The sequence below is a fragment of the Eptatretus burgeri genome, chromosome 23 (genome assembly GCF_056783735.1).
Source record: "Eptatretus burgeri isolate ZD-2024b chromosome 23, Ebu_testis_v1, whole genome shotgun sequence".
NCBI classification, from domain to species: Eukaryota; Metazoa; Chordata; class Myxini; order Myxiniformes; family Myxinidae; genus Eptatretus; species Eptatretus burgeri.
The window spans coordinates 1,298,588-1,325,027 of NC_140983.1; the positions used below are offsets into that span (position 1 = coordinate 1,298,588).

General features: G+C 45.3%; 2 protein-coding genes across 2 annotated transcripts; both read right to left on the reverse strand.

Annotated features, from left to right (window-relative positions):
- Positions 1 to 6,720: 6,720 nt before the first annotated feature.
- Positions 6,721 to 10,225, reverse strand: LOC147007941 (NUAK family SNF1-like kinase 1). The gene is made up of 6 exons (XM_085866225.1): positions 10,216 to 10,225; positions 9,610 to 9,680; positions 9,434 to 9,490; positions 8,845 to 9,078; positions 8,215 to 8,340; positions 6,721 to 8,049 (listed from the first exon to the last, which is right to left on the reverse strand). The coding sequence occupies exons 1-6, from the start codon at positions 10,223 to 10,225 to the stop codon at positions 8,005 to 8,007; spliced, it is 543 nt and encodes a 180-aa protein (XP_085722351.1). The 3' UTR covers positions 6,721 to 8,004.
- A 3,394-nt stretch (positions 10,226 to 13,619) lies between these two features.
- Positions 13,620 to 25,388, reverse strand: LOC147007942 (uncharacterized). Its single transcript, XM_085866226.1, has 8 exons — positions 25,362 to 25,388; positions 24,779 to 24,938; positions 24,275 to 24,646; positions 19,124 to 19,230; positions 17,582 to 17,668; positions 15,202 to 15,243; positions 14,909 to 14,957; positions 13,620 to 14,350 (listed from the first exon to the last, which is right to left on the reverse strand). Exons 1-8 carry the CDS (start codon positions 25,386 to 25,388, stop codon positions 14,082 to 14,084), a joined length of 1,113 nt encoding a protein of 370 aa, XP_085722352.1. The 3' UTR covers positions 13,620 to 14,081.
- Positions 25,389 to 26,440: the final 1,052 nt, after the last annotated feature.

The following is a 26,440-nucleotide window of genomic DNA, read 5'->3' on the forward strand; positions in this document are numbered from 1 at the left end:
CCTCATATACAGATGTTCCTTGAAGTCAATAAAGTCCGAATTGAGCGGGAAACTCGGCAAAACTGCAGGAACCACGGATGGTGATGCACGTCGAACCGAGCGTGTCACAGATCTACACCCGATTGTCGTGACGTCACAATAGCCAGTCCTTCTGTACACGTCACCGACTCGCACGTCAGCCCAGCAGCACAAATCCTCAACCAAAGAGAAATCGTGAACAAAGAAAAACCTTCAAAGAAAGAAATCAGCCCGGGACGTGTTGAGTTGAGGAAGTCGCGACGACGTAAACATCCACAGAGAAACGAGCCACGCAAGCGACGTAATGACGTCATCACGCACTGCGATGCGTATAACTTGATTAAAAAAACCGCCGAGCTGGAAATAACTTGGTTCATCATTATTTATTTATTACCGAGCACGCACGAACGTTTTGATCATCACGATCATGATAATAGTTTGTGTTGTGTTTGGATTTGTTTTTTTAATCCATGCAAGTCCACTGTGCTGTCACGAAGCCGTGAAACAACAACAACCACCGGAGGAGGAGGCGGCTCAAGATGGCTGATTAAAAGGAGCACCGCAAGCCGCAGTGGTGATCTGTAATCAAGGCGGGTTTCTGTGGTTCTTGGTCTCGACGACGTGACGTTGGCGACGAGGATTAAAGTCGACCGAGTGTTCACGGTCAACATGGTGGCACTTGGAGGGAGAGGGACCGGTCTATCTGCTATTTGAGGTACCAGTACGGGCCCGGAGGTACGTAAACGATGACTGGATTGGGGCATTATTTCAATTGGATCGGACCAACCGTATCAGAAATGGTCATAACTTGGGAAACATATTCAGGTCCCCAGCGTCAATTGTGACGTCATATCAAATAAAGAAGAATTGTGACGCCCCTCTCTCTCGCTCCCCCTCCTCTCTCCCTCCTCTCTCGCCCCTCTCTCTCTCGCCCCCACTCTCACCCCATCTTTCGCCCCCTCCTCTCTCCCCCTCTCTTGAATTGTGACGCCCCCTCTCTCTCACCCCCTCTTTCCCCCCTCTCTCTCCTCCCCTCTCTCACCCCTAGTCTCACCCCTCCTCTATTCCCCCTTTCTCTCCTCCCCTCTCTCACCCCTAGTCTCGCCCCTCTTCTCTCCCACTTCCTCCCCCTCTCCTCTCTCTCCCCTCTCTCTCGCCCTTCTCTCTCGCCCCTCTCTCTCCCCCCTCTCTTGCTCCCCCTCTATCTCCCCTCTCCCGTCCCCTCTCTCGCAGATATTGGTCGACAGATAAATGGCCGCAACTTGGGAACTGCTCGTCCGATTAATATCAAACCTCGAAAAGGCACATCCGCGGGTCACCAGCAATATTCCTGGCAAGTTTCAATCAGATCGGACTGTCAATCGTGCAAAATAAATAAGAAATAAAAAATAAATAAATAAACATTAATTGTGACGTCATTCGTGATGTCATAGCACCGTGTCTTGTCATTGGTCGACAGATAAATGGCCGTAACTTGGCGAACCGCTCGTCCGATTAATATCAAACCTCGAAAAGGCACATCCGCGGGTCACCAGCAATATTCCTGGCAAGTTTCAATCAGATCGGACCGTCAATCGTGCAAAATAAATCAAAATAATAAATAAACATTAATTGTGACGTCATTCGTGATGTCATAGCACCGTGTCTTGTCATTGGTCGACAGATAAATGGCCGTAACTTGGCGAACCGCTCGTCCGATTAATATCAAACCTCGAAAAGGCACATCCGCGGGTCACCAGCAATATTCCTGGCAAGTTTCAATCTGATCGGACCGGTGATCGTCCGGTTATTAATAATTTGGGAAAAAATTGGAATGATAAGGTGAGAAGGTGGAACGACACCTTCAGCTGCCATATATACACCTTTTCAACACTGAAAAAGCAGTAAAATGGCCGTAACTTGGGAACCGCTCGTCCGATTGACATCAAACCTTGAAAAGGCACATCTGCGGGGCCCCGGCAATATTCCTGGCAAGTTTCAATCAGATCGGACCGGCGGTCGTCGAGAAACGGCAGTCGCAGACAGACAGACAGACACACACACACAAACACACACACACACACACACACACACACACACACACACACACACACACATTGCTGGGATTATAGATAGATAAAGTCGTACGACGCGACGGGCGACGCGAGCGTCGTGAGTATGCAATGGCGAGCTCGGCTTGAAGGGTTTGAATCGTGTGCGGACAGCAGAGGCCTCGTTGTGGATGGTGCGTCACCAGGCCAAAGAGCGCTGGTCCTGTTCAATGTTGGTGCAGCAGTGAGAGAGAGAGAGGAAGAGAGAGAGAGAGAGAGAGAGAGAGAGAGAGAGAGAGAGAGAGAGAGAGAGAGAGAGAGAGAGAGAGAGAGAGAGAAACAGAGAGAGAGAGAGAGAGAGAGAGAGAGAGAGAGAGAGAGAGAGAGAGAGAGAGAGAGAGAGAGAGAGAGAGAGAGAGAGAGAGACAGAGACAGAGAAGTTCAGCATGGGGAGAGAAGTCCTCCAGAACACGTGGCCGGCATACAGCGGGGAGGGAAGTCCTCCAGAACACGTGGCCGGCACACAGCGGGGAGGGAAGTCCTCCAGAACACGTGGCCGGCACACAGCAGGGAGGGAAGTCCTCCAGAACACGTGGCCGGCACACAGCAGGGAGGGAAGTCCTCCAGAACACGTGGTCGGCACACAGCGGGGAGCGAAGTCCTCCAGAACACGTGGTCGGCACACAGCGGGGAGCGAAGTCCTCCAGAACACGTGGTGGGCACACAGCAGGGAGGGAAGTCCTCCAGAACACGTGGTGGGCACACAGCGGGGAGGAAAGTCCTCCAGAATACGTGGTCGGCACACAGCAGGGAGCGAAGTCCTCCAGAACACGTGGCCGGCACACAGCGGGGAGCGAAGTCCTCCAGAACACGTGGTCGGCACACAGCGGGGAGCGAAGTCCTCCAGAACACGTGGTGGGCACACAGCAGGGAGGGAAGTCCTCCAGAACACGTGGTGGGCACACAGCGGGGAGGAAAGTCCTCCAGAATACGTGGTCGGCACACAGCAGGGAGCGAAGTCCTCCAGAACACGTGGCCGGCACACAGCAGGGAGGGAAGTCCTCCAGAACACGTGGTCGGCACACAGCGGGGAGCGAAGTCCTCCAGAACACGTGGTCGGCACACAGCGGGGAGCGAAGTCCTCCAGAACACGTGGTGGGCACACAGCAGGGAGGGAAGTCCTCCAGAACACGTGGTGGGCACACAGCGGGGAGGAAAGTCCTCCAGAATACGTGGTCGGCACACAGCAGGGAGCGAAGTCCTCCAGAACACGTGGCCGGCACACAGCGGGGAGCGAAGTCCTCCAGAACACGTGGTCGGCACACAGCGGGGAGCGAAGTCCTCCAGAACACGTGGTCGGCACACAGCAGGGAGGGAAGTCCTCCAGAACACGTGGTGGGCACACAGCGGGGAGGAAAGTCCTCCAGAATACGTGGTCGGCACACAGCAGGGAGCGAAGTCCTCCAGAACACGTGGCCGGCACACAGCGGGGAGCGAAGTCCTCCAGAACACGTGGTGGGCACACAGCGGGGAGGGAAGTCCTCCAGAATACGTGGTCGGCACACAGCAGGGAGGGAAGTCAAAATGGAGTGTGCCTTCTTCTTCTCCTTCTTTTTCTTCTTCTTCTTCTTCCTAATTCCCAAGGTTGTTCTTGCGGCCGAAACGACTCAGAACGTTTTCTACGTCCACGTGACCTTTCCCTGTTGGACGAGGAGTGCGATCGACAGGACGTTGCCTCTGTAACCTACCACGTGATTCCTGACCACCAATCAGGGGGTCAAACGGAATCAGATGCAAGCTCCAGGGGCGGGGACAAAATATGCTGCGTTGTGATTGGTCCTCCGGAAGCCGTGATATCCTCTATGACGGTTTAAAGCTCGGACGGGATTCGAACCCACGTTGATTCCAATATATTTTGGAAAATTCCTCCAAAAAGGCGTCGAATTTTCCAAAATAATTTACCACACAAGGAACTTTGGCACAGGAGGAGGATGTTCGGCCCATCATGCCTACGCTGCACCAATTCCAGTATTGCTGCACCACCAATTCGCCATGAAGTTGTCAATTCTGGGGTTGTGTTTTTTTAAGTTTTTACCTAAAAACTACCGGTCTGACACAGGAGTACAATTAAGGTGATGCATCTTGGAGCACGCTGTCATTCAGATGGAGTTCAAAAGCCGGCTGTCCATTCCACACTCAGGTGATCGATATTACAGATATCACAAGATCTCCTGAAAGGAGCAGGCCATTGTGAACAGATGCTTCTGGTGAGCTTCATCATGAGCACAACCGACAGTCGGTAAGCAAATGCCGGCGTATGGACATGGCACGGGCTTGATGGGCCAAATGGCCTCCTGTGTGTAAATTTCCTTGAACACCTTGAACACCTTGAACACCTTGAACACCTTGCCTGCACAAGGACGAGGCAATCGTGTGTACATGGAGACAAATAAACATACACACAGGTAACAACGAACCTGTTCAAGCTCACGAAGCACACTGGAACAACACGTCCAGGTGAAGATGATTCACGTGATCCCAACAGAGAAAATGATGCAAAATAAATATATTTTCAGGGAATGAGGGACAAAAAAGGTGAGAGGGCAACCGGATTCGAACCAGTGACTTCTTGAACTGCAATCAAATACTCTACCTCTGAGCTATACCCCCCACATACTGTTAACTTGGTTTATGTTATACAAAAACTCATGAAGTTTTGTGCACACCATCAACACACCTCAATGTGAGCTCCGTTTGTCGTGCACAGGAAATCAAGGTGGCACACGAGTTCTTGCCATGTTCGGCTCAGCACGTTTGTGTCCACCAGTTCAGATACAGCTGTGATCCGAGAATGAAGATCCTGCAGGTTTGCCACCTTGGTGGTGTGGACATCTTTAACAAACCTCCACATAAAAAAAACAACGAAGGGGGTTATGTCTGGTCATCGTGGGGGCCATGCAGTTGGTCCGTCTTGGTCAACCCAGCGACCTGGAAATTTTTCATTCAGGACGGCTTGAACAACAAATCATCTCATTCATCACTCACTCACTCATCTTATTTTTCAACGATCATCTCAGTTCACCTGGCTGGTTGGTTATTGACAATCATCAAACATGTTCAACTGGCAATAACATTTCTCTTTCCTTTATAAACAAAGTCTCACGTCCTCCACATTGAATTAACACATCCCTCTCCCTTCCACGGATCTCCTGTTGTCTCTGTTCACCACTATTTTGTGCTTCCCTCTCCCGTCGGTCTTGTTTCCTGCCTTGTTATATCTTCTGTGTATTAGCTCTTACACGAGCCTCGACATGGTATACAAAAAGAAAAAAACAAAATTATGACAATCAGTCACAGAAAATGACTAAAGGGACACAGATCCCTGGGAGGCTGAGGCCGAAGTCTGTGCGGTGACATCGAGTAGCCGGAATGTGTGATGAAAAGGATAATGACTGCACCTTCTCCAGTGACGAAGGGGATCCCTGCCTCACGAGAGGACAGCTCTTCGACAACCGAAGCTAAAAGCAAAGCGTCGCCTCTTCTACAACCAACAACTACAAAGTTCCAGACGAATTGGAGAAGATTAACTGAAAAGAGCTGGACCTCAAAGGAGAAGGAAATCATCTTCCACTGCAAAGTGTATTCTATGCATGAATCATGGGGAAATAACGGTAAAGGAGGAAGATTCAAGAACCAGTTGAAAGGAACAAAGTTTCACAATTTGATTCATGAATAATGATCCTTTACCGAAAAAGGAGGTGGAGATTTTTAGTTCAAGGAAAACTTCCTCCAACCTTCTGAAACCCGCAAATCGAGATAACAACCAATAGGAGAAGCCGAACACGTGGTCTGTGTGTTCCAATGTTTATCGTCAATTGGGTCACAATCTCCGGTTGGGTGACTATCTCCACCAGATGATCCAACTCATACTCAGGTGAAGCACACAACTGTGCTGCAGACCTCAACATGCTGTTTAACCCCCCGGGGATCTTTACCTAGTCGAGGGTTAACAATGACTATCACCGCCGCACCTCAGCACAGAGCGCCATTTCCTGTGTGTTTTATATTTCACGGCGATGGCCCCGCTTCACACAGGAGCGACAAAGGCTTCATCGGCTTGAGCCGTGACCTCCTGAACCAGAATGGGAGGACGGCTCTCTGAACTACAACACAATGACTGGGAAATCTTAGGTACAACAGGGCAGAAAAAAGTCTGAAAGACTGAACCCAAAACATTCACCAAACTAAATTTAACTGAAAGAGAAAAATAGGAGGAAGATTGAAGGTGAAGTTTAAGCTTATTCTTCGGAAGGTGAATTTCGTGGGGGGTAGGGGTTCACATTGAGGAGATATTTCTCCAATATACAAGAAAAGAAACACGACATGTTCACCAAATATTTTTGAGCTGTTATTCAACCTCGAGAAGTGCAGCACGAAAAGTTTTGGTTGATCTGTCATATTTGTTTTCTTGTATATTAAAGTTCTGTCATACCAAACAAAAGTTCAGATATTTCTCTGAAGGCCACCACCAGCCTGAATCATGGCGGCCATCAAATAAATATCAAGAAAAGAGTAGAAAAAGGGTTGAACAGAGAACAAGAAGATTGGATTATTGCAGTTCCGGATCAGCAGCTGTGGAGCCATTTAATGAAGTCACCTGGAAAGTCGGGCAAGATTGTCAGACGTTTGAGAGGGGAAAGGTGAGGTCATATTGAGGAGCTATTTCTCTGAAGGCTGCCAGACTGCATCATACCGACGCTCAAGGAACAAAAGTATTATATCTGGAAAAGGACAGGCAAGCAAGAAAGTATCCAGACAGGGAAGTAAAAAAGTTTTGTTTCTTGGAATTCAGCGTCAGTAATATGGAGTCAATTATTGGAACCACCTGGAAAGTAAGGACAGATTGTGAAATGTTTCTTCATCTGAAGAGAGAATGTCACATACTGGAAGAGTTTTCTGAAAAGAAGGGGACAGGTATGGGGTAGTTATGAGACGGAACTCGGTTAGGGCTTTGGGTTCAGGTTCGGATAAGGTGCCCAAATGTACCTCGGACTTGCACAGGATGGAGTTCCATCACTGTAGACCGGAATGATTTACAGAAGGAACTTTCGCAACAATTCCAGTCAACTCAAAGGCTTGATGGGTGTTTTTGTCCAGTTCAGTCAAACTTTTTCAGGTATAGTTCAGCACTTCCGGTGCTGTCACTTCCTGGAATCCTCTGGGTACCAGTGACGTCACAGCAATTTTTCTCATATCACTCAGTGGGGCATTTCCTCAGGAGGAATTTCCTCCTCCCAATTGATGCCAACCGAGCTGTTGCTCCATTTCCTCAGGAAGTCAACTCCTGTACCACTTTCTTCTTCTTGTTCTTCTTATTCACTCTTGAATCTCATCCTTCCCTCGAGATCTTCAAGAGTGCTGTTCACCACGATCTCAGATCATCCTCCATCAAAAACCTTCATCTTATCCTTGGTGAGGCCAGACAGTCACAGGAACAAAACGCCACAAGAAGATCCGGTTAAACATGGAAAAAATTACACGAAAACAACAGCACAGGGACAAAAAGATGGAGAGACACGACGGATCTGTTCTGAAAACTTAGCTTTGATAAACTGGAAAGAGGAACTGCACCACCAAAGTCTAACACACTCAGATACAGAACCCGAAGTTAACCCTTTGAACCCTCGTGGCCGTTTTCCCATCTGATATTGAAACCTCCATACACCTGAGCGGTTGTATTTTTCTCTCGGGAGCCCAGCGTGGTGGAACCCAAAGTCCAAGGAGTTCAGGGTTCAAAGGATTAATGTTTATTTTGTCTAATAGTTTCCCTACTGCCCTACGATCAGTTCATGCTCTCCATCACCATGCTCTTCCATGAGGCTCCATCTTCTGGAGAAAAAAAAAATACAAAAGCAATATATTAAGATTACAAGAAGAGTGCTACTTACCTTAAAAATTACAAAGAGGGACATTTTCCGAACCATGGGTGGTTTGAAAGCTCCTGCAAAAGAATATGGTGGAATCAAATATAAGCACGACCAGGAAACACGTCCACCGGTGAGCAACAGCATTTTTCTCCACCAAAACAGGAGGTCAGCAACCCCAGCACGTGTGAACATACTTGTTCATGCAAATCAAACAGTTCAAAACGGTGTCCAACCCTCACCTCCATGGTGAATCTTGACCGAGGATGGTGACGAGTCATCCCAGTCAGAAGGAAAGCCAAATCTACACCGACACGTGGTGACAGTTTGGATATCACTCTGACATACTTGCTGGCTTCTGATATTTCCTGTGAAGAATCAAAACAAACGCATTTGTGACGTAATCCGAACAAACCGGAATATCCAGCAGAAGCTGCACTCATCAAACGAACAGATCTGAACATCAAAAGCATCGCCATGAGCAATATGTCCATGATGGTGTCTGCTGAACAAGCCAAACAACAACATCCAAGCACCAAACCATCAACACTCCCTTCACTCACCACACCTTCAGCATTCCCTTCACACCACACACTCACTTAGCACACCCTGAGCACATCCTGACACTCACAGCACCGTCAATCTCCTGTGCAGATTCTCTCCACAAACTTAATCCACTTTTATCAACAAATTATTCACATTCCGTTATCTCCTGCCAAGTACTTTTCAACCTATCCGTGACACTTCCTACAGCAAAAACTGTTTTCAAAATAACAATCAGAGAGGTCATGTTCAAAAAGGCAACTCAGCACATAATAATGATGAAATGTCTTTGTTATGATGATCATGACACCACAATAAACAATACTCACTTTGTTAATGTCAGATCCATCAAATTCCAGTCCAAGAAATAATTTCATGGACAGGATGCCCAGTGACCACACGTCGGCTGGGGGACCTTCATAGCCATCCCCTGAGATCTCTGGGGCCATATAGCCAGGTGTGCCACAGTCGTCATAAAGTTTTTCACCTGGTTTTAAAAATGTTGCAGAGCCAAAGTCGATGACCTTCACGGTCATCAGATCGTCGCAAAGCACGTTGTCAAGCTAAAGAGCAAACACAAATCATTATATTAACAACCATCAAACTTTTGATCATAAATAATTAAATACACACTCCGACAGTGGGTGGTTCTGTTTCTCACACACTGAAACCGAACTGAAATGGATGTTTAATTTTGACATCTTTTCGAGCTTTCTTGGAGGTCTAATGAATTGTGTAATGAGCACAAAAAAGGGTGGATATGTGACAGCCCCCCAAACACCACCTCCCCCCTTGTTGATAATCACCCAACAATATAAATTTTATTATTTCCCACCCTCTCCACTTCCCACCCCCATTCCATCCTTGCTGTGCTGAACAAAATATGGTTTTCATTGCAGTGTTACACAAGTGGGTTACCTTGATATCCCGATGCACAATGTTCTTGCTGTGCATATATGTAAAAGCAGAAACCATCTGGAAGGAAGAGATAAAATATTAAATCATGGAGACAGATTGTGATTGTTAACATTGTACAATTTTGAGTTTCAAAACACATCAACATCACACTGAGGATGAAAGCTCTTTCATCTCACCTGCTTCATGACATGCCACGATTTACGTAAAGAAAATTTCTTCTGCAAAATAAGTTGGTCCTGGAGTGAACCTGCACACATCGAACGTAAACATACAAGGGCAAAGAAATGAGATTATTCATTTTTGAGAAAACACGAGTAGAGGAACGATAAAATGGAGGAATGATAAACAAAACAATAAAAAATCATTCAGTGACACTTGGTAAAACAGAACAAAGTAGAACGGTACTCGGTAGAGCGCATACCTCCGCCAGGTTGAACAGTTTACGTTTTGTATTCCCACCGATGGACTCGATCTGAACCAAAATCTAATTGGCTTGTTCGTGTCACCTGACGATTTCATCGACCTCGTTTTGTCATCACTCGTCAACAACTTTTTGAGATATCATGATATTGTTGGGGACCTGGGGTCAGAGCGAGGAAGCCCACGAGGAGGGGAAGCAACCTTGGGTTCCCACCAGACTCTCCGGAATCGCAGGCCGTCGCACACGAATAACTTCATGATGGGGCGGGTCGCTAATCGACCGTGAACGCCAATAACTCGACCACGTGACTTGGGGTCCTCCGGCTGATACTGTTTACCGAAAGATCACGTGATCTAATTACCGGAGGACATAGCATCGGTACGCCTTGTTCAAACCGGATCACCTTACCGGATCAGATGCAGCCGAGCATAACTGCCCAAGGATGTACCAGCTAGAAAAACAGATCGTTGGGGGATAACGTCCCAGCGAGGCGAGGATACGAACCATGATGGACCAACGAAGGAAAAGACGAAAACGAGCTGGGAACCTCTCCACACAAGCATTTAATTACAATGGCGAGGAGAAGTATGTGGCACAGTAAATTGGGTTTATTCGTATGTACAGCAGAGGAGAGCAAGAAATTCGTGGGGTGCGGCAAAAGGCAAGCAATTTACAAAAGTAGACACAGAGCAGACTTATCCCGTTAAAAAACTTCGACAATCTTCACATGCTACAACAGGCGCTATCACGTACACACACACACACACACACACACACACACACACACACACACACACACACACACACACACACACACACACACCGATAGAGTTGAGAAAGAAAGAGAGCAGATGAGGACAAACAGCCTCACAATACCTGGCGTGGGCGGCCAAGCAACGCAACCCAGTACGCTTCGGGAGAGGTGGGAGGGAAAAATACTGGATTGCCCTTCCCGCGACTCCTCCTCCATATCGTGGTGAATTGTAGCGATGCGGAGGTGTAAAGGGGTGTGGAAATATTTTTTCTCGCATGCGGGAAGCGTTTGTGGCCGAAGTGGTGAGTTTTGGTGAGCGAGGATGTGAGCAGGGTGAGATGCCGGTTGGAAATTGGTGCGCAGATTTGAATGAAATAATGGTGCGCGATGCGTGTGTGGTGTAGTATGTGGTGTGCTTGTTGGAGGGAGTTTGGTGGTGGTGGTTCCAAGCCACGGGAGGCATCGTGGTGTGTTTGCTATTCAATCGCATATTGTATGGCGTGTTTGTTTGCTTGCTTGACTTGTACCATGGCTAAAAGGAAACGGTTGGATTAGAAATCAGAATAGAAGGTAGAGATATAGGTAATAGACTGAGCTATTGGACCCACGCAATGCACTTCATCCCATTAACCCACCAGACATGAGTGGAAGGTCTAACTACACGAAGATTAATGAAATAACTACCTGGGGATCACTGTACGTTGGGTGCCATTGCCTTAAGAGGCAGACGGTTTTGTAGAGGCAGTTTTGTAGAGGCCTAAAGAGGCAGACGGTAAAGACTATATATATCGTTTTTGGCCTTATCTCAAGTTTAGAAATCAGGCCGATGTTGACCTTTTGACCTGAAAAAATAATTAATGGTTGAATGAAATGACCTGGCATGCAAATCCTGTTCAAATTTCAAGTCAATCGGATGAAAAATAAGGATTTCAGAAATCCCACCCAAGTTGTTCACCTTTGGCCTATGTTGACCTTTTGGCTCATGTTGACCTGAAAAATAATTGGTTGTTGAATTCAGTGAGCTGAGATCCTTTTCAAATTTCAAGAAAATTGGAAGAAAATCGACAATTTTACAAATTTTGGCCGATGTTGACCTCAAAAATAGTTGGTGGTTGAATTGAGTGACCTGATATGGAAATCCTCTTTAAATTTCAAGTGAATCGGATGGAAATTGACAATTTTAGAAATTTGGCCCTTGTTGACCTTTGGCCTATGTTGACCTTTTGGCCAATGTTGACCTCAAAAATAGTTGGTGGTTGAATTCAATGACAAAATATGCAACTTCTCTTCAAATTTCAAGTCAATGGGATGAAAATTGACAATTTTAGAAATTTGACAAACGTGGACCTTTGGCCGATGATTTTTTTACTCACTTCCACTTTTGACCTTTTGACCTCAAAAAGAAATAGGATTCTGTCAGACGACCAACCCTACCATGTGGTGGTTTCATGAAGATCGGTTTAAAACTGTGACCTGGAGGCGATTAAAGGTGAGCAGACAGACAAACAAATGGAAGCGATCGACATACTTGTCAAAAAAAAAAATGACAAAATTTGAATGAAAAATCGAAGGTCATGGAAAAGCATTGTCACAGAATGGCACAGTTGGACACAAGAAGGGAGCAAATGAACAGGAAGAGGGGAGAGAGAAGGGGAGTGGACACAGGAAAGTGGAAGTAAGAAGGTGGAGTGCAAAGCTGGTTCATGGGGATCAAAAAAAGTATTGAGGAGGAAAGGATGGAGCATGTCATGGGATGGTGGTGCACCACCTGCTTGAGGTCTTGGAGGGGAGAATGTGATTGAATAGTTTCCGGAGGGCAGTTACACAAATGGGAGAAAACAGCAAGGGGTGGATTGGGAATATCAACAGGCCATGGGACCTGTGCCCGAGACCCGCTCACTCATGGCCTGACATCGTGAGTGCCGAAGGTGCGAAGTAAATGTCGTGGTGTGTTGGGACAGAGATTTTGGAGACAAAATGCATGATTCTTAGTTTCTGACCCACACTTCCATTTCAACTCGGAGAGATTTTGCCACCGAAGCAATTATTCAAGACTAGTTGGGACATTCATTCCGGGTAATATAAACACATAACAATGATACTTCAGTGGAATTGCAAAGTCAGAACACGAACAAGAACAGACCGAATGAGAACAGAATAAATAGCATTATAATTAATGATGATGGATTCTGTGTATATGTGGAAAAATTGCACACCCAGACGAGTGTGGAAGTAAAATCATTAATTCCATCTTGTGAATTCTGAGCATGGACATTTTGGTCATGGAAAGCTATTTGGATCATTTGACGATTGGAAAACACTGGTGTTTCTGTATTAATCACACTGAAACAAATATTTTTCATGTTGAGATGTGTTTTTTGTCCACAAATTATGTACTCATTTCTCTTTATTTTTGCATTTAAACAATATGGAAGTATAAAATCTGTTGTAAAGTATCGGCTGAAATCACTCTGTAAAGAATGGATCACGTGTGCTGAATTGAGATGAAAGATTTCAATGGTCTGCAGGATAATTATGCTTTTCACGTCTCTCACAATGACACGGTCAGAGCTCATTAAATTTGCAGAGTCAACACTAACAGGCCATGAGTAAATGTTCACTTCACTGTGGTCTTGTTAATTCCCTATAAACTGATATATCTTTCCATATTAAACCTTAGGATCATTGATTAACCAATGTAATAACAACGAATATATAATCCCCATCCTGGCCCAAGTACATCTGGGCCTGGTAAGAGATCATGTTGTTCGTCCATGCTTAGTTAAAGGAAAAATGAACACATCTGTTATGTTTGTTACTCAAAAATATACTTCATAAATCATTGCAGACTGAAGGTTGTTTTATAAATAAATATATATATATATATATATATATATATATATATATATATATATATATATATATATATATATATATATATATATATATATATATATAGTATGATAGTTAACTCTGCAACAATATAATCTTCTACCTTTCACTTGGTTCGCAAATTGGGGAGAACTACTTTGGTGACACCGGAGAATCAAGGCCCCAAAGGCATTAGTCTCATTAACTCTGGCCTCCCATTCAATTGCAAAGTTGTACAAACACGAACTCTGTCTTTCCATGGTCCTCTTATCAAACCAGGAGTCTCATCGAACTGCTGAGGTCATGGACCTCTGTTGTGCAAAAGCTGTGCAAACCAGATACTCCATCTGCATGCTGAGATAAATGCTTATCATTGCCTAAAGTAAATGAAGGTTTTCTGTGCATACACGCCCTTGAGGGAAGACACGCATTCTTTCACAGCACTATCTGCTGTAATTATTCACAAGATTATTTTCTCTTTGCTTAAAGGACAACGAATGCAAACAAATCTTTCTTGTGGTCTGGTATCGATTGACCACGTCCCCTATGATGTTCTGACCCTTCCCGATTTTCCAATTGTATAAAAGGCCATGCATTCTGGCTCAGATGCAGAGATCTGCTTGAACTCTTGAGACAAGCTCTTCTTTCCACAGAAATGTGTTTTTCCATAATAAGCGATCTGTTAAATTAAAAGGGTTTTCTCTTTTGGTTAGAAATCTCCACCACAGGTGCTCAAGTAAAAGTGAACTTGATGGACACATACAGTAGATTTTCAGTAAAATGACTTCAGCAACCTCACCTCCAGAGGCATACTCCATGACGAGGAGCACTTGGTTCGAGATCGGATTTTCAATAATGTCAATCAACTTCACTGTAGGGAAACAAGATAATGGAGCACAAGTTAAGATGGCATAAGAAACCCACCCAAAGCCAAACACCTTTAAACAACATGATGAACAAGCAAATTCCGTGTGACCCTTCCAATGACAAGTCATCAACATAGTGTGTCACAGACAGGGTGGTTCAATGTGTGTGCCGTCCCTCGGATGGACGTTGAACCGCCATCCCGTCTGCCGACATTAGTTGGTGTACGTTAAGGATCCCATGGTGTCCTTCGCGAAGAGTAGGCGAGCTATCACTGCCACCCTAAACAAATGACAAACTGCTGGCTTAACTACTTCAAGGAAGGCAATGGCAAACTACCCAGTGTAACCCTTTCTCAGGAAGCTGCTTCAGCGGCACCAACGTTCCGTGACGCAGTATAAAGAGACGGATCCAAAAGGGTGTTTGCAAACCTGAACTATGGTTTGATTGAGTTTTAGAAAAGTTAATAGTTGAGTGATGGGTGATAAATTCATGCCACAGAAACATACCATCTGTAAGTTGTTTTGTTCATACTGTGATAAGTTTGAGTGAAATCCACACTTACCAATGTTTGGATTATTAAGTTTCACCATTATGGCAGCTTCATCGCAGAGCTAGAAAAAGAATAAAAACAAGAAGGGAAAATTAAACAAATTCATTCTATAACCAGTATAAAGGTTAACTAACCCCATCGCTGTAACCACAAAGTTGTAACTCATACAGAGGGACTCACAGCCTCAGGGGCCAAAAGAGAAAGATCCATCACAGACAAACGTTCCACCAGGACAGTTCAGAGATAAATTAAACAATTAGTTCAGTAATTAAAACACAGTTGTCTCCACATTCACACAAACTTACTTTCATGGAATCCTTCAAATATCTTGCCTTCTTCAAAACAACCTGAAAGAGAAAACAAAAGGTCATATGAAAACAACTTCGATACAATGTGAGAAAACGATTAAACGATATGATATTGGTGTGTCGTGACACACAATGATTACATCCATTTGTACAGATGTTTCGACCGAGGATAAAAATGGGGAATAGGTGGATGATTACATGGACACACCACAAGTGAATCTCGTTGAGTGGCAGCAATTGGAAGAGGAAAAAAAATATAATTGAGAGAAGTGGGAAGGAGGGCAGGAAGGCAATGATGAGCATAACAATGAGAATTAGGGGGAAGGGGGGCAGGAATGGGAAAATAAATAATGAATGGAATTAATAAGCCCCATCGACTTTTCCTCAAGACGGTTTTCTCCGGCAAAGATAAAAAAAAAAACACCCGACACATTCGAGTCACGCTGATCCTTTGTTGCAAGTCGAGGTGTAATTGGCTGAGGACTGCAGGAGGAGTAGTGTGACAAACACACAAACAAGAAAGACATCGTGCAGAGCACAATACTTGCATGATCTATAAAATAATTGGTGGTTGAATTTAGTTGCCTGATCTGCAAATCTTCTTCAAATTTCAAGTCAATCGGATGAAAATTGACAATTTTAGAATTTCGGCCTATGTTGATCTTTTGGCCAATGTTGACCTCAAAAAGAATTGGTGGTTGAATTCAATGACGAAATAAGCAAATCCTCTTCAAATTTTAAGTCAATCAGATGAAAATTGAGGATTTTAAAAGTTGACCGACATTGTTGGAATATGTTGACCTTTTGACCTCAAAAATCAATGGGCTTCTTGCACATTTTTACTCCGTCCATGAAACTTCACGGCCTGCTAGAAATAGTGACAAGCTGGAAGCCTTCTGTTTTTGAGGTCAAAAGGTTATGCAGGCCAAAGGTCAACAACTTAGGTCAAATTTCTAAAATCCTCAATTTTCATCCAATTGATTTGAAATTTTAAGAGGTTTTGCAGATCAGGTCACGGTATGCCCCCTGGAGGATTCTTAGTCTTCGTGGGGTGCCACCAAAACTGATCGATTTGATGTCTGAACTGGTGCTGAGAGTACTGTGAGATGTGGTGGTGCCATCTCTGACTTATTTTCAGTATTTACTGGAGTTTGTCAGGAGTGTGTACTGGCCACCACACTTTTCAGCACTTGTATGGACTGGATTGTGGGGAGGATGTCAGAGAGATCAAGCTGTGGTGCATCGTTTGGGAATGTCAAGATCTCTGACCTTGATTTCGCAGATGATGCAGTCATCTTTGTGGAGACTCTGGACGTCCATTTGGGGGTCCTCGATGTGCTGAGTGAGGAGTCGGAGCCGCTGGATTTACGGGTTTCCTGGGTCAAGGCGAAGATCCAGGCTTTCAATGACATCTTGGATGCTGCTATCCTGACTGTACCTGTTTTTGGTGAGGATGTTGAGGTCATGGAGAGATTCCCTTACCTTGGCAGTGATATTCATGTCTCTGCTGGCTGTGAGCCAGAGGTCAACAGACGTGTGGGTCAGGCCTGGAGAGTCATGGATTCACTGGATAATGGGGTGTGGTGCTGTCGGTACCTATGCAGGAGGACGAAAGTCTGAGCCTTCAGGTCCTTGGTACTTCCAGTCTTACTCTATGGATGTGAGACTTGGACTCTGACCAGAGATTTGAGACGGAGACTTAATTCCTTTGGTACCAGGTCTCTTCGGAGAATCCTTGGCTATCGCTGGTCAGACTTTGTGTCCAACGAGCGGTTGCTGAGAGAGACTCAAATGAGATTTGTTACCTGCACAGTCCGTGAGCGTCAGCTGCGGCTGTATGGACACGTGGCTCGTTTTCCTGACGCTGATCCTGCTCACCAGATTCTCTCAGCGATGGAGTCTCGTGAGTGGAGGAGGCCAATGGGCTGACCACGTGCCTCGTAGTTGCAGCAGGTTGATCGGCATCGAAAGGAGATGGGGATGGGCCCGGCAATCCGTTTTGAGGATGGCCAGACGGAGGCCCCTGGAGTACCGGCGGAAAGTGGACGCAGCGACGCGCTGCTCCGTGACATGCTCCCATACCTGACCTGATGTCCAAACCATGAACTGTTCAGCCAAGTGGAGGTAGGCTCTCCACCGACATCAATGATGGAATCTTCTGCAGGAATGACTTGGGGCCTGTAAGTCTAAAGAAAAAGCATCTTTCTTCTCGACAGAAACAAAGGAGACGAATTCAGATACAGGAGAATCTTCCCGTCCCTTTCTTCCACGTGTCCCTCCATTGTGTCCCTCCACCGTGTTCTATCTCGCTCTCCCAAGAGCTGTTTCAGCTACCGTAAAGTGAAAGGAAGGCATTAAGTGCACCACAAGCTTGTACCTCCACTGAAGAGTTGATGTTCTTTACTTGGTAAACCAATCCAAGGCTTCCTTCTCCAATTTTGGAGATGACCTCCCAGTTCCCGATCTGATAAAGGCACAAACAGACATTCACAACAACGCTTGTGGAATATAAGAGAAATAATACAGCCATGATTAAATTATTATTTCACATAAACTCAGTAATCATCACATTGTCGATCAATAATAACTACAGTATAATATACTCAATAATATGGGTAGACATCTTCAATAAGATAACAAATTCGTGTTTGAATTTGTGATTTGAGAAATTGTAGCATCGATGGAAGTGGACTCATTCACCCTGTCGCGGGGGTGGCCAGCCCAGGTTTACCCCCCGACCCAATTTGTGGTGCTGGGCGGTCAACACCACCAGCCCCCCGGACGGCCGAGTGGTTCCTTATTAATAGGAGGCGGACAAGTTGATCCTCGGAGATTATCACATGTACTCGAAGGGCATGGGGCACAATGGCGGACGGGCGGAGGAACACGGGGAACGAAGCAGATGCACAGGGGGGTTTATCCTCGAACCCCACTACAAATACACGAACAGAGTTTATTTAAATGAACACATTCAATGAACATAAACATATTTACAAAGAACAATAATTCAAAAGGTAATGATAATAATAATGAAGTAAATAAATCCTACAGTCGAGGTGCCTCTCACACAGACTCAAATACAGATAAAGGGGACTCAAAATGAAAAGAAAAACCTTCCTTTTTAACTCGTCCTGCACTTAGCTTGGCCCAGAGCTGGTCCTTGTAGAACTGGAATCGAGGCGTTTCCACCAGCACGTGTATTGGCTCACAAAATGGCTGTCCTCTCGTAGCAGGCCAAACGTACGCAGACAATCCACGAGCGGCACTCAACAATAAGGCTGAAGGGCCCCAGTGCAGCTGCTTATGACATGCACGAGACTCGGGGTTCGTTTCTCGCGACTCAACCAAGAGCCAAAGGCCAGCGTCTTGCTTCACCACGCGAGCCAAATTCCCTCAACACTAATACAATGGTCGTGTCGTCCTCCTTGGCGTGCGCTCACCCTCCGCTCTCACCTCTCCAAAATCAATGCACCTCGTGCCTCCACTCTGATCACGGCTCTCCACAAAATGCACAAGCCAACCTTCCTCTTTGATCACGACTATACCCTCCGCCTCCGGGGCATGGCCTGCTCGCACAAAACCCGGGAAGTCGGGGCTTCTGCCTGCCCGGCACGCCTGGTTCCTCCTCCTCATGGATTTGGTTATTAAGGCAGAGGGAAAAGTTACAGAGGGGCGATTACATACTGGGAAAGCTTATTCTTAAACCCGAGCTAATTAACTCACCACCACCCCCTCGTGTGGTGACACGAACACTTAAGCTCACAGGTTCCCTACTTAGTTACATCGAGATGCCTCCTACACGTCCATGGACCAAGCAACTCTACACAATGCTATATTCTCCATTAAATTCTTCCATCTACCCCCACAACCGAAACAATACTTTAACACCCCACTGGAGGTTATCCAATGTCTTCCTTACCACTTCGTACTCCTCAAATTCCTCGTCCTTTTTCCTCTCGATGTCATCAGTCTTATCATCTTCACCACTCTCACCTTCATCATCTTCACTCTTACAGAGAAGCAGACCTGGAAAGATGAAGCAAAAGCAAGATAAAACAGATATTGTAACAGAGACATGTCAATGGACAGAATACCACCGTGTTCAGACGTGTGTGTGTGTGTGTGTGTGTGTGTGTGTGTGTGTGTGTGTGTGTGTGTGTGTGTGTGTGTGTGTGTGTGTGTGTGTGTGTGTGTGTGTGTGTGTGTGTGTGTGTGTGTGTTGTGGAAATGAGATGTCGGTTTGTTAATTAGTCTTCTTCTTCTTCTTCTTCTTGGCTAGCTCGCTGTTCATATACCATGTCCCCGAGTAAGAGGTCTCGTGCTCAAACCATGAACGATTTGCCAGAGTCTTTCAGGAACCGGATGGCTAGGCCTGACATGGTTGCCGTTGGTGAAGGTAAGAATCTGTAATTTGTTCTTGGTGTCGACAATACCTTGCCAACTCTTCATTAAAGACACCGGGGATGTTTAATGTCTCGAAACCAGTGCCGTATAGACAGTGACGTAGTTTGGGTTTGTGTCACCCGGGGTCAAAGGTCAATAATAGCGCTCCCGAAGGCACTGACGTCGTCAGGAATTTATATTGGGGGGGGGGTGATATGAAAGAACTCCAAGCTTCACCAGCGAGCTCAGCAGCAGAGCCCTGGAAGCTGTTCAAAATGAGAATAGATTTAGATTTAGTTATGATATGATATCCTGAGTTGATTCGACTTATTAACGACAAAGAATCCTGAGGATTTCTCATGTTTCTAAACACGCGCCATGTTAAGGTGTTTCGGGCAGTTTAATAGGTCCTTCCATGGAATTATAATTCCAAAATAAATAACAAAAACAAGGATTACATTGTAACAAAGCATTTATTAATACTCATAATATTAACAACAATAATAATAGTTTTGTTTTTTTCATTTCCAGAGAGAGAGACGAGAGAGAGAGACAGACAGAAAGAGAGAGTGAGAGAGAGAGAGAGAGAGAGAGAGAGAGAGGAGAGACAGAGAGAGAGAGAGAGAGAGAGAGAGAGAGAGAGACGAGAGAGAGAGACAGACAGAAAGAGAGAGTGAGAGAGAGAGAGAGAGAGAGAGAGAGAGAGAGAGAGAGAGAGAGAGAGAGAGAGAGAGAGAGAGAGAGAGGAGAGAGAGAGAGTGAAAGAGAGAGACAGAGAGAGACAGAGAGAGAGAGAGAGAGAGAGAGAGAGAGAGAGAGAGAGAGAGAGAGAGAGAGAGAGAGAGAGAGAGAGATTCTACAAAAGCACAGGCTGATTAACAGAAATATGGTGTTGTTGTGGGAATGTTCTCTAAGGGTTAATAAAAACTGTTGAGTATAACGACAGTTATTTCTCATCATTTGTTTTGATAAGCATGACATACTATTTGTGCAATAGATATCCGTTGTGTATGTACAGTGAGATGTTTGTTTTCCGTTTTCCGTACAACTCTGCCTCCAGAACTCATGCACAGCTCGCTTCCGGGTTTGATTGTTTGCACTGTTTTCTTGTTGAGTGCATGAACGGGACCGAAGAAAAGAACTGTGAAGAAATTTTTTTGTTGACGATTTGCTGTGGTCTATATTTTAATAACAATCCATGAAGTCCTGCCTGGCCTCCATTCTTGTTGTACGAGCGGTTGAGTTTTCACGATCAACACCTTTGAGGTTGTATAATTGGCTAAAAGTGACTAAAAGTGAAGCAACGTCACATAACCGGCCGCTCGGTTTATACATCTGACTGGCACACCGTGCGAGCGCGCAACCCTCAGTCAGCTTCGTGCCCTTTGACGAGGTATTGCGACTTTCGGCATGCATACCTGGTTTGGTACATCAAACTTGGCTGGCGGTCGTGACCGGTTGATGGCCCACATGATTCAGTCATTCCTGGACCGATCACGTGGTTACAACAGTATAAAGCAAAGTGTTGATATGAAAAATGGTTTTAAATTAATCAATTATCCAGGTCCGACACAGGCAAATTAATTACTGAAGATCTCCCCCCATCGTCCCCCCTCCCCCTTTCCACATAACAATACCTTTGTTTAACAGAGATAAAATGATAAACCACTCTCAACGTTCTCGTCTGAGCTCCTGAACCACATGTCATTGTAAGAGTGTATTATATTGTTTCCTTAATGATTAATTATTTGACATCCATGAAAGTTTTTTTTAAACCTCTCGGTCGATGTGCTTCACTCGGTTTTGCACTCACGTGTGTGCGTGCGTGCGCACGTCTGTCCGGGCCATAACTTCCCCCCCCCCCCATTTGAGCTTTTGTCCATCAAATTTTCAACAAAGCTTTATGATGAGAACCTGGAGAAAAAATTAATAATGTTGACGAAAGGTCAAAGGTGAGCATGACGTAAAATGGTCAATTTTCATCCAATTGACCTGAAATTTTACTTATTATTTGAGCTTTCGTTCTCAAATTTTCAACAAAGCTACAGAATGAAAATATGGAGACGACAAAGCAATAATTTGGTCAAAAGGTTAAAGGTTAAAGGTCCCACCATTTAACATGGAGACGAAGAAGTCCGAATACAAAGGGGAATGTGTTTTACGTTTTCAGATGTTTTCTCGTTCACAGTTGTTCCGGTTATTTCTTCAACCGGACATTTTTGATATTTTTCACATCCGTTATGTTTCCCATTAAAATACCAAGGTTGTGATTTTATCCATTCCTTCATTTGGTTTTCACTTGGTTCTATTAACAGTTAGTGAGTAACAATTTAAATTATTGACGAAAATTTCAGTATTTGTGATATTTTTGGAGAATGGTGAAATATTTTTCCCATTTTTTTTGTCCCATCAGTTCAATATTAAATTTGGGTGTCCCAGAACTGGTGCCCAACTGTGTCTGCGGACGTCTTCCTGCAGTTGGGTTACCTTTACATCGGAGGTTGGTGGCAGGATTTGCACTCCGGCCACAGTGAAACCCTTCATTCCGCGAAATACATCAAGAAAACCCAAAGAAAACTGAAAACCCACTCCGTGGGAGTCCCTCCTGTGGAGCTGCCCTTCACAAGGTGGCTCACCGGATGACGGGATTGGGGCAAAGCCTTCGGGACGCCCACTCCATGATGATTGGAGGAAAAGCACGGTTCACCTTCCTGGGTCGGATTGCGGTCATGTGTGTCAGGGAGGTGCTGACGTGTCGTCCACCAGAAGGTGGTCATCTCAGGTTAACCTGAGGCGGTCCCTTCGGGTGAGTGCCTGGAATGTCCTATCCCTAAGAGAGGATGATCACCTGTCTGTTATCATCTGAGCTGCAGCATTTAGACGTTGGTATTGCAGCGCTGTCTGAGGTTCAGAGACCGGATTGCGTCGAGATCGTGGCGGGTGGTTACACTTACTACTGGTCTGGTCGCTCTGATGGTTACCATCCCCAAGGGGTTGCTCTGGTTGTGTCCAATTAGCTGATTCCCATGATAATTGAGGTAACACAGGTCAATGAGCGTATTATGAGAATGAGGATTCGTCACTCCTTGGGTGTCATGTCCCTGGTCCCTGTATATGCTCCGATTGAGGTGAGTGATCTCACCGTGAAGGATGTATTCCATGCCACGCTCGAGTCTGTGGTTGCATTCTCTGAATCTCCCAGGTGAGATACTCTTCTCTTGGGGGATTTCAATGCATCGACTGGAGCTCATAGGGATGGTTATGAGACATGTGTTGGTCCACATTGATCTAGAACTGTGAACTAGAACCAGAATAGCCCTGAGTTCCTTGACTTTGCAAGAAGTCATGGACTTCGGGTGGCTGGTTCATGGTTTCAGTGCCCGCAGCCTCATCGCTAGACTTGGTATTCCAACGCTGGCGGTGTGGCAAAGGAGATTGACCATGTGCTCGTTGATGGTCGCTGGAGGATGATTCAGAACTACAGGGTCGATCGGAGTGCTCAGTTCCTCAACACCAACCACAGGCTTGTTATTGCAACTCTGAAGGTTCAGCTTAAATCCGGGAGAATGGTACCATCCCAACCTCGGCTGGATGTTGGCAAGCTCAAGGATGGGAGGGTGGCTGAGTTGTTTGAGAACAGGCTGAGTGGGGATTTCGGGAGTCTGGGTGTCTTTGGGAATCCTGAAGAGTTGTGGAGTGCCTTCAAGAACACCATCCTTGATGTTGCAGATGGATGTTTTGGAACCACCGTCAGGCGAAGAAGAAATGTCTCCCAAGGGACAATGGATATCATTGACCAGAGCTGTAGGTCCAGGCTAAATGGCAAAGCTGAGCTGATCAGGGAGTTGAGGCGTAAAACTGTACATGCGCTGAGGGTGGACAAGGAGGCCTATGCACAAGGAATCTGTGAAGGGAGAGAGCATCACCTATGGTCACGTGATTCTCATCCTGCTTACAGAAGAATTTGTACATTGCGTTCCTCCAAGCCCGTCCCTCGGCGGACTGCAGATAGAGTGGAGGTTATTGGGCTCTTGACAGAGGAGTCCGAAGTGAAGGCCTGCTGGACCGATTACTTTGATCGGCTGTACCAGGCTAACCTACCAGATGTTGAGTTGGACATCAGGGTGTAACTATCCCCATTGCTGACCATCACATCAACTATGAACCACCTTCATTTGTGGAAACACCGGCTGCGGTGAACCAATTGAAAGGGGGTAAAGCTCCTGGGATCTGTGGCATCCATGTTGAATTTCTCAAGGCTGATGGAAATGCTGCACTCGTGTCGTTGCATGCACATTTGGGTAATCGACAGGACTGCAACAACTCTCAGTGCTGGGCAAGGTCTTTGCTCAGTGCTGGGCAACAGAGGTTGGTGGTGACTTGGAGGCCGAGGAGTGCGGGATGGACGGAAGGATGAACAGAGAGGGGTGAAAAGCTGTTCAAACACTACTATGGCATTAATGGAGGATCAAACCAAAATGTTTGGAGCACGCACGGTAATGGTTGCTACGGTGAGAGGAAAGTCGCTCGTGTCATTGTCATGAGGAACAAGCAGCCACCACCAGCACAGTGAAAAATAAATAAAACAACAACCATTTTCAGGTGTTTCCTCCAACAAGTGCCGAAACACCCAAACGAACCGAGATAACTAATTTATTTTAAGAAAAGATTCATTTTCAAAACTCACCAGCTTGCGGCTCTTCCTGAAGAGGTTGTTTTTCACCAACTTGCAGCTCTTCTTCAAAAGGTTGTTCTGCACCAGTTATCTGCTCTTCCTCAAGAGGTTGTTCTGCACCAGTTATCTGCTCTTCCTCAAAAGGTTGCTCTCCACTGGTTATCAGCTCTTCCTCAAGAGGTTGCTCTCCACCGGTTATCAGCTCTTCCTCAAGAGGTTGCTCTCCACCGGTTATCAGCTCTTCCTTAAGAGGTTGTTCTGCACCAGTTAGCTGCTCTTCCTGAAGAGGTTGCTCTCCACCGGTTATCAGCTCTTCCTCAAGAGGTTGCTCTCCACCGGTTATCAGCTCTTCCTCAAGAGGTTGCTCTCCACCGGTTATCAGCTCTTCCTCAAGAGGTTGTTCTGCACCAGTTAGCTGCTCTTCCTGAAGAGGTTGCTCTCCACCGGTTATCAGCTCTTCCTCAAGAGGTTGCTCTCCACCGGTTATCAGCTCTTCCTCAAGAGGTTGTTCTGCACCAGTTAGCTGCTCTTCCTGAAGAGGTTGCTCTCCACCGGTTATCAGCTCTTCCTCAAGAGGTTGCTCTCCACCGGTTATCAGCTCTTCCTCAAGAGGTTGCTCTCCACTGGTTATCAGCTCTTCCTCAAGAGGTTGCTCTCCACCAGTTATCAGCTCTTCCTCAAGAGGTTGTTCTGCACCAGTTAGCTGCTCTTCCTGAAGAGGTTGCTCTCCACCGGTTATCAGCTCTTCCTCAAGAGGTTTTTCTGCACCAGTTATCAGCTCTTCCTCAAGAGGTTGTTCTGTCAGTGGAGGCTCAGCACTCCTGCAAAAATTAGAAAGATTTTGTGAAGCTGTCGTTAAAAAAGTTACAAATAAGAAACAATGTCAGAATAAAAATGGAGTAGGGTCGGTGAGAATCAGACTACATCAGTGTTTTCAACATGCAGACAGCCAACAACACGACTGGAGTGATCAAAGTGGATCAATTGTTTATTCAGTATAATCCCAGCAACTCGGTTTAGTTGATTAGGTGAGAGCTGATTGGCTATTCCCTCCATTCACAGGTGAGAGATGTGAGTGGGTCTTTCTTTATTTATTGACTGCTTCTGACGTTTGCACGTAGTACATGCTTGAGAGCCTCATTGGTATGCATTGCTATCTGCGCTGTCGCTGATGATTCGCCAATAAGTGATGAAACCGGTCCGATAGCTGAGGGGGTGTATGACATTGGGATTCTCATGTGTGTACTCTGTGTAAACGTCTTTATAGTTGTTGAGGAACTCTGGGAAAGGTTTGAAACAGCATAGCACTTACCTTGTGTAGGTCTTCTTGAGTTGCTTCATGCAGCTTCTTCGGCTGGAAGAGTGTGGGAGGGGTCTATTGTCCATACATATATATATATATATATATATATATATATATATATATATATATATATATATATATATATATATATATATATATATATATATATATATATATATATATATATATATATATATATGTTGGGTAGTCGATCTCGTCGAAAAAAAAAATCTCAAAAAAAAAAAAATATTGAGATTTTTTTTTTTTCTTCCCTTATTATCAGTATTTCCGTGGATATGTTTGTCTGTCTGTCTGTCCCTCTGTTCGGTCAAGTGCTCCGTCAATACAATGGCGATTTCGATGAAACTTGGTTGGTAGGTTCATACCATGACCAAGTTGTGTGCAAATGAGAACCGTTGCTATGGACACCACCGTTGCCTAGCAACGGGACTTTGAAATTTTTGAAAAATCATAAAAGATTTATTTTTTCGAAAATCAAAAATCGGCTTCCAGGCTTTTATGCGCACTATACTCAACCTCTTTGTCAAAAATTTCCAGCCGGATCCTATGAAAACTGTCGGAGAAGATAGACTTTGAATGAACCCTGGTCGAAAACAATAAAAAAACGAAGTTCGTTTTATCTCAGAGACTGTGTGAGAAAGAACCGTTGCTCTGGACCCCTCCGTTGCCTAGCAACGGCCGAAAAACCTCTAAATGTGGGGGTATTTTAACGAAAAAAACAATCTGCAGCATTAACCCTTGAAGCGATAATCATGAATTTTCTTGTGCTTAATCCTCAGGTCATTCCCCATCGAACGGGCCCATCGCGTCAGGTTCTATTGGGTAGTCGACTACCCATGTCCACCTACCGGCTT

Excerpts from the sequence above, each read along its gene's own strand:
- LOC147007941 (XM_085866225.1), bottom strand. Across the intron at positions 9,491-9,609 it reads CGTGGCATGTCATGAAGCAG|ATGGTTTCTGCTTTTACATA; the intron begins GTGAGATGAAAG and ends TCTTCCTTCCAG. Across the intron at positions 8,050-8,214 it reads GGTCAAGATTCACCATGGAG|GAGCTTTCAAACCACCCATG; the intron begins GTGAGGGTTGGA and ends ATTCTTTTGCAG.
- LOC147007942 (XM_085866226.1), bottom strand. The coding sequence starts at position 25,388 with ATGTACTACGTGCAAACGTCAGAAGCA. Across the intron at positions 24,939-25,361 it reads ACGTGCAAACGTCAGAAGCA|GAAGAGCTGATAACTGGTGG; the intron begins GTCAATAAATAA and ends CAACCTCTTGAG. Across the intron at positions 14,351-14,908 it reads ACTTAATAATCCAAACATTG|TGAAGTTGATTGACATTATT; the intron begins GTAAGTGTGGAT and ends GTTTCCCTACAG.